Genomic DNA, 8,668 nt, shown 5'->3' with positions numbered 1-8,668 from the left:
AGCACAGTACAGTTAGTAGAAAATCTGTTTTTATTACTGTGTATTTGATAGGTGCCGTCTGAAATTCAACTATTTATTTTATTTATATATATAATAAAATAAATATATATAGCTAGAATTCACTGAAAGTCAAGTATTTCATACATATGGTGTACCCCGCCTTCCGCCCGATTGTAGCTGGGATAGGCGCCAGCGCCCCCCGCGACCCCGAAAGGGAATAAGCGGTAGAAAATGGATGGATGGATATATATATTTATATATATATACATATATATATATATATATGAAATACTCGAGTTGGTAAATTGTAGATGTAGATATACTCCTCCCCTCTCGACCACGCCCCCCACCCCAACCACGCCTGCGCACCATGGCGCCCACCCCCCACCTCCTGAACTCAGAGGTCTCAAGGTTGGCAAGTATGCCATAAAGCAGACCTGGGCAATTATTTTGACCAGGGGGCCAAATTTGGAGAAAAAAAATGTTTCTGGAACACTAATACAAAACCTCACAATAATGTCTGATTGAACACTAAAAACGTTATGACAGATCGCCTTAAAAAAACATAATGGAATTTGAAATTTTTCTATGAGTGATAAAACACTGAATATTGACAACACATGAACGTCACACCCCCTTTCGATCGACATATTTTACAATGAAGTGAAATGCAAAAAAAATGCAACAAATAGTGATACACGAACGCAAAGGGTACAAAAATAAACCCACCTAAAATCTGATACAGCTGATATTTGCTGAATTTCCCCCAGGGATCAATAAAGTGCTTTCTATTGTATTATATTCTATTGTATATATCACTAAGCTTTAGAACTTTTTTGTGAAAATCTCCTTCCTCGTCTGTGAAAACGTTTCTCGCTCACACTGCTTGGTGCCTCGTCTGAGCTGCTGTGACGTAGATAACCATAGTAACTAATTCGATGACCATAGTAACTAATTAGATGACCATAGCAACTAATTAGATTACCATAGTAACTAATTAGATTACCATAGTAACTAATTAGATTACCATAGTAACTAGTATGTCATCCATAAGCGCAAATCCCAAGCATTGAAATACTTTGTATAGTTGAAGACTTACGGTCGTTAGAAAACATCACTGCACATCATAATGGCAGCTACACTTTCCATCTTAAAGATCTAAAAAAAATTATTTGGGAATGTCCGGCGGGCCAGATTAAAAAGCTCAACGGGCCGCATGTGGCCCGCGGGCCTTACTTTGCCCAGGTCTGCCATAAAGTAAACATACCCACTAATGCAAACTCAATTTACCTGGGGGCCACTGGACGTAGAGTCTGGGTGAGGCTGGGCCACAAGAAAAGATTTCTTTAAAAAAATGTTGCATACTCCTCAGCATGTGTAGTTGTATATTGACGTTTCAAATTGTATCCCATGTGCAGCGCAACTTTCTCTGTGCAAATAAGACACGTCACTGCAGGCTTTGAAAAAGACATGTTTGGGGTTGTGGAATATATTTGTATTTAGCCGACGCACGGAGAATAATTTTATTTCCGCAATGTGCGTCGTTCCGCTTTTCCGCCCTCAATCGGCGGATAATAGCCGGGAAAGTACCGGGATAGCGAGCGCAAAAAAGTGACGGCTCCCGGAGTGTTACCCGGCGTCATATAGAAATATATGTAGTGTTCATCGTGTGAGGCAATGCAAATTGAACAATAAAGAAAAGAAATAACGGTTTGAATTGGTCCAGGTTATCGGTTATTACTGACAGGCAGGTGTCGCGGTTTGACTGCAGCCAGGCACGTAAGTAAACCCTCGTCTCCATGGCAACGTCTACTCATTTGCGCTTTTCCACTAACGCGGGGGTAGGCACCCCAGAACGTTGAAAGAGTCATTTTGGACCCGAATAACACAACGCTGTCAAGCGCCATTCATATAAAACTTGCGGGCTGCACTAACATTAAACCTTCAACGCCTACTGAAATGAGATTTTCTTATTCAAACAGGGATCGCAGGTCCATTCTATGTGTCATACTTGATCATTTCGTGACATTGCCATATTTTTGCTGAAAGGATTTAGTAGAGAACATCGACAATAAAGTTCGCAACTTTTGGTCGCTCATAAAAAAAGCCTTGCCTTTACCGGAAGTCGCAGACGATGTGCGCGTGACGTCATTAGTTGTAGGGCTCCTCACATCCTCACATTGTTTACAATCATAGCCAGCAGCAGGTAGATCTATTCGGACAGAGAAAGCGACAATTTCCCCATTAATTTGAGCGAGGATGAAAGATTCGTGGATGAGGGGAAAAAAAAGGCGATTGCAGTGGGAGCGATTCAGATGTTTTAGACACATTTACTAGGATAATTCTGGGAAATCCCTTATCTGCCTATTGTGTTGCTAGTGTTTTAGTGAGTTAAATAGTACCTGAAAGTCGGTGGGGTGTAGCCAAGGGTGTGTTGACGCCAGAGTCTCTGAGGGAAGTCACGGCAGCTGCAGCAGGACAGAAGCTCCGCTGATCTCCGGTAAGAGCCGACTTATTACCACAATTTTCTCACTGTGGTTGACATGTAGTCGGGATCCATGTTCACTTGACCGCTCTGATCCATAGTAAAGCTTCACCTCCGGGAATTTTAAACAAAGAAACACTGTGTGTTTGTGTTGCTCAAGGCTAAAAGCTTCCCACCTCCATCTTTCTACTTTGCCTTCTCCATTATTAATTGAACAAATTGCAAAAGATTCAGCAACACAGATGTCCAGAATACTGTTTAATTATGCGATTAAAGCAGACTACTTATAGCTTGGATCGGGCTGGAAAATAATGTCCGCTACAACCCGAGACGTCAAACGCAGGCGTCATCATACTGCGATGTTTTCAACACGACACTTCGGGGGAAATTTAAAATTGCAATTCAGTAAACTAAAAAGGCCGTGTTGCAATGTTAATATTTCATCATTGATAAACTATCAGACTGCGTGGTCGGTAGTAGTGGGTTTCAGTAGGCCTTTAATATTAAGGTGGTGGCTGCAAAATAATGTCTCGCGGGCCGCCTGTCTGAGAGCCCCTGCACCCTGCACTGATGCGTTTGGGTGCAGTTTTGGGGGGTTTATGTCCTTTTTAAATTCCGTCTCACTCTATAAATGTTTATTTAATCTACCGGACCTCAAAGAGCATGTTCCCCTCTTTTAATAGCGGCATTAAAGTAAGCAGGCAAGGCAGGATTAGAGACACTAATCACCTCCCAAACACTTCCCACCGAGGAGGGGCGCGCTTTAAATGCGAGCCGGGAAAGGCCGCCGGCCCACCGGAGGGCGGGGCTTGCACCTTCCACTCTGATTGTGCGGTTCAAAAAGCGGCCAACGTCTCCCCGCTGACTGACTACAGTAACTCCTCGCTTACTTCCACTCGCCGCCGGCAACATGTCCTCGCCTTAGGTAGCCTCACTTTTAATTTTTATTAAGCTCCACTTTTACACTGGGTTCTCGAGAAAAAAAGAAGGGAAAATTCAGGAAGGAGTCGAGCAGGTGGTGCAGTTAGGTCCGAAGTCAAGAAGAAGAAGAAAATTCCTCACCTGAGTCTGGTAACATGTCCAAAACCTCCATGGAGACTTACGCCGCCCTGGACGAGTCCTCTCTCCGAGCCTTGGTGAGTACACACAAGGACTTTCTCCTCAACGTAAAGGCTGACCATGGACGTTGTAGTAACATCACTTTGTATTTATTGTTTATACCATTACACGAAATAGGCATTAAATGTACACTTTTTGACGACTCAATGTCCACTAAACAACCTTGTGTAAAATCAAACGGTACCATATTGCATCACCTTTGTTTCAAAAAGTGCTTCTTTTCAAGCACTTGGCGGGCAAACAGGTGTAATCACTTAATTGCTCCAAGGTAGGGCAGGGCGATATGGCCTTTTTTTAATATCGCGATATTTTTAGGCCATATCGCGATATACGATATATATTACGACAGTGGTTCTCAACCTTTTTTCTGTGATGTACCCCCTGTGAACATTTTTTTTAATTCAAGTACCCCCTAGTCAGAGCAAAACATTTTTGGTGGAAAAAAAGAGATAAAGAAGTAAAATACAGCACTGTGTCATCAGTTTCTGATTTATTAGATTGTATAACAGTGCACAATATTGCTCATTTGTAGTGCTCTTTCTTGAACTATTTGGAAAAAATATATAAAAATAACTAAAAACTTGTTGAAAAATAAACAAGTGATTCAACTATAAATAAAGATTTCTACACATAGACGTAATCATCAACTTAAAGTGCCCTCTTTGGGGATTATAATAGAGATCATTCTGGATTCATGAAGTTAATTCTAAATATTTCTTCACAAAAAAGTAAATCTTTAACATCAATATTTATGGAACTTGTCCACAAAAAATCTAGTTGTCAACACTGAATATTACATTGTTGCATTTCTTTTCACATTTTATGAACTTCGATCCATCCCATCCATTTTCTACCGCTTATTCCCTTTTTTGGGATCGCGGGGGTGCTGGCGCCTATCTCAGCTACAATCGGGCAGAAGGCGGGGTACACCCTGGACAAGTTGCCACCTCATCACAGGGCATTTTATGAACTTACATTCATATTTTGTTGAAGTATTATTCAATAAATATATTTATAAAGGATTTTTGAATTGTTGCTATTTATGGAATATTTAAAAAAAATCTCACGTACCCTTTGGCATACCTTCAAGTACCCCCAGGGGTACGCGTACCCCCATTTGAGAACCACTGTATTACGATAATTTGCCTTGGCCTTGAATGAACACTCAAAGGCCTACTGAAATGAGATCTTCTTATTCAAACGGGGATAGCAGGTCCATTCTACGTCTCATACTTGATCATTTCGCGATATCGCCATATTTTTGCTGAAAGGATTTAGTAGAGAACATCCACGATAAAGTTCGCAACTTTCGGTGTTAAGAGAAAAGCCTTGCCTCTACCGGAAGTCGCAGACGATGATGTCACACGTGTGCGGGCTCTGTCACGCCAAATTTCTACTCCGTACAAAAACCTTCCCCCCTCCCCCATTTATTTCCCGGGTCATGATTAATACAGACATTTTGTTAACGTTATATTATAAAAAAATTTAAAAAACAATTTATAAACACAAGCTATGGGATGACATAAGAGGAAACGTGACCCCGGAAGTAAATGCGTCATCCCATAGCTTGTGTTTGTAAATTGTTTTTTAAATTTTTTTTATAATATAGCGTTAACAAAACGTCTGTATTTTTATAATATAGCATTATATTTTTATAATGTAGCGTTAACAAAACGGCTGTATTAATCATGACCCCGGAAGTAAATGGGGGGTTTGTAGGGGGGAAGAAATTTGGCGTGACAGCTCCTCACATATTCACATTATTTTTAATGGGAGCCTCCAAAAAAAAGTGCTATTCGGACCGAGAAAACGACAATTTCCCCATAATTTGAGCGAGGATGAAAGATTTGTGTTTGAGGATATTGATAGCAACGGACTAGGGAAAAAAAATGGTAAAACAAAAAAAAACGTGATTACATTGGGACGGATTCCAATGTTTTTAAAGACATTTACTAGGATAATTCTGGGAAATCCCTTATCTTTCTATTGTGTTGCTAATGTTTTAGTGAGTTAAATAGTACCTGATAGTCGGAAGGGTGTCTCCACGGGTGTCTTAACGCGCAGTGTCTCAGGGGAGTCGACGGCAGCTATTGACGGCACAAGCTCAGCTTTTCTCCGGTTAGAACTGACTTTTTAACAATTTTCTCACCGAAACCTGCTGGTTGACATTTGGTCGGGATCCATGTTGGCTTGACCGCGCTCTGATCCATAGGAAAGTTTCACCTCCAGGAATTTTAAACAAGGAATCACCGTGTGTTTGTGTGGCTAAAGCTTCCCAACTCTATCTTTCTACTGTGACTTCTCCATTATTAATTGAACAAATAGCAAAAGATTCAGCAACACAGATGTCCAAAATACTGTGTAATTATGCCGTTAAAGCAGATGACTTTTAGCTGTGTGTGTGCAGCGCTCATACTTCCTTAAAACCCATAACATCTTATGTAAACGTCATCATTACACAACGTTTTCAAGACGAAACTCCCGGGAAATTTAAAATTGTAATTTAGTAAACTAAAAAGGCCGTATTGGCATGTGTTGCAATGTTAATATTTCATCATTGATATATAAACTATCAGACTGCGTGGTGGGTAGTAGTGGGTTTCAGTAGGCCTTTAATGCATATAATAACAGCAGTATGATGATTATGTGTATACATTAAAACATTCTTCTTCATACTACATTTATATATGCTACTTTTAAAGGCCTACTGAAACCCACTACTACCGACCACGCAGTCTGATAGTTTATATATCAATGATGAAATATTAACATTGAAACACATGCCAATACAGCGTTTTTAGTTTACTAAATTGCAATATTAAATTTCCAGCGAAGTGTCCTGTTGAAAACGTCGCAGAATGCTGACCTGTGCGCGTGACGTCACGGGCTGTTAGGAAATATTAGCGCTGTGCACACACACAGCTAAAAGTCGTCTGCTTTAACTGCATAATTACACAGTATTTTGGACATCTGTGTTGCTGAATCTTTTGCAATTTGTTCAATTAATAATGGAGAAGTCAAAGTAGAAAGATGGAGTTGGGAAGCTTTAGCCTTTAGCCACACAAACACAAGGTGATTCCTTGTTTAAAATTCCTGGAGGTGAAACTTTCCTATGGATCAGACTGCGGTCAAGAGAACATGGATCCCGACCACATGTCAACCAGCAGGTTTCGGTGAGAAAATTGTGGTTAAAAAGTCAGTTCTTACCGGAGAAAAGCTGAGCTTCTGCCGTCGACTCCCCTGAGACACTGCACGTCAAGACACCCGTGGAGACACCCTTCCGACTATCAGGTAATATTAAATTCACTAAAACACTAGCAACACAATAGAAAGATAAGGGATTTCCCAGAATTAACCTAGTAAATGTTTCTAAAAACATCAGAATCCGTCCCAATGCAATCGTGTTTTTTTTTTTAACTTTTTTTTTTTTTCTCTCGTCCGTCGCTATCAATATCCTCAAACACAAATCTTTCATCCTCGCTCAAATTAATGGGGAAATTGACGTTTCCTCGGTCCGAATGGCACTTTTTGTTGGAGGCTCCCATTAAAAACAATGTGAATATGTGAGGAGCCATCAAACATGTGACGTCATAATCTGCGACTTCCGGTAAAAGCAGGGCATTTCTCTTAGCACCGAAAGTTGCGAACTTTATCGTGGATGTTCACTACTAAATCCTTTCAGCAAAAATATGGCAATATCGTGAAATGATCAAGTATGACACATAGAATGGACCTGCTATCCCCGTTTAAATAAGAAAATCTCATTTCAGTAGGCCTTTAATTTACAATGACTTTTCCATATACATGCTACTGATTAGCATTAGCGATTTTGCATGGCAAATTCAACACCTCCGAATTTGGCCTATGTCAGCTGCACACGGGCGGAAAGCAGAGTACCCGCTGAACTAGTCGCCACCTCATCACACCGCTGGTGCGTAATAGGTAGCGATCGACCGATTTATTGCCGCAGATATTTGTCATTTTCACGTATATCGATACATGAGCCTCTTTTTACTGGTCATTTTATTTTTTTCACAAGTACACATCCACCTATCCATTTCCTACCGCTTGTCCCTTTTTTGGGGGTCATGGGCAATGTCCCCTCTAAGGCAGGGGTCGGCAACCTTTTTCCACTCAAAGAGCCGTTTTGACCCGTTTCACAAAATAAAGAAAACATTGAAGCCACAAAACTCTTTTGAAATTCGAAATAAATTAACACTACATAAAGAGTTTTTTTTTTTGCTTTGTGCTATGTGTAAACCAGAGGTCTCAGAAAGGCGGCCCGCACCTCGATAAGAAAATTTAAGGTTAGTGCGGCCCGCGAGTTTTACATGAATGCCGCTTGACAGCATTACACTTTCCAACCCTCCCGAATTTTCCGGGAGGTTCCCGAATTCTCACAGCAACTATTCCCGCGAATATCTGCTGATGTTCACCCAAATAAGAATAATAAGGGCGTGCTATGAAGGCACTGTCTTTGACGCCTTCTATAACATGTACAAACTGCTTGCCAGCCCAGTAACATGGTGAATGTGGCTTCCGCAGATACACATACACAACTGCAAGGCATAGTTGTTCAACAGCCATACAGGTCACACTGAAGGTGGTGATGTGAACAACTTTAAAGGCCTACTGAAACCCACTAGTACCGACCACGCAGTCTGATAGTTTATATAAATGATGAAATCTTAACATAGCAAAACATCCCAATACAGCTGGTTTAGTTGACTAAAGTACAATTTTAAATTTCCCGCAGAGTTTCTTGTTGAAAACGTCGCGGAATGATGACACGTGCGCGTGACGTCTCGGGCTGTAGCGGACATATTAGCCCAGCACCACACACGGTTAAAAGCCGTCTCTTTTCATCGCATATTTACACAGTAATTTGGACATCTGTGTTGCTGAATCTTTTGCAATTTGTTCAATTAATAATGGAGACTATAAAGAATAATGCTGTTGGTGGAAAGCGGTGGATTGCAGCTGCCTTTAGCACCGAAACACAGCCTGTGTTTCTTTGTTTGTTGTGAAGCTTTAACACAGAGCGGTCAAATGAACATGTTTCTC

The 8,668-nt window shown here is 40.9% G+C and overlaps 1 protein-coding gene across 7 annotated transcripts in view; it reads left to right on the top strand.

Annotated features, from left to right (window-relative positions):
- Nucleotides 1-3,286: 3,286 nt before the first annotated feature.
- smtnb (smoothelin b) overlaps nt 3,287-8,668 on the top strand; it is a 91,303-nt gene continuing 85,921 nt past the window's right edge. For 3 of the 7 annotated variants that reach the window (XM_061906662.1, XM_061906661.1, XM_061906659.1), the window contains exon 1: nt 3,288-3,621. In XM_061906662.1, coding sequence (XP_061762646.1) covers nt 3,562-3,621 — 60 coding nt within the window. In that variant the 5' untranslated portion in view covers nt 3,288-3,561. Of the gene's footprint in view, nt 3,622-8,668 lie in introns of all 7 variants that reach the window. The other 4 variants (XM_061906657.1, XM_061906656.1, XM_061906668.1 and 1 more) reach the window with 2 other exon arrangements.

The sequence above is a fragment of the Nerophis ophidion genome, linkage group LG07 (assembly GCF_033978795.1).
Source record: "Nerophis ophidion isolate RoL-2023_Sa linkage group LG07, RoL_Noph_v1.0, whole genome shotgun sequence".
Classification (NCBI taxonomy): Eukaryota; Metazoa; Chordata; class Actinopteri; order Syngnathiformes; family Syngnathidae; genus Nerophis; species Nerophis ophidion.
Note: the sequence above shows the minus strand (reverse complement) of the source record. Positions and strands in the feature narration are given on the sequence as shown.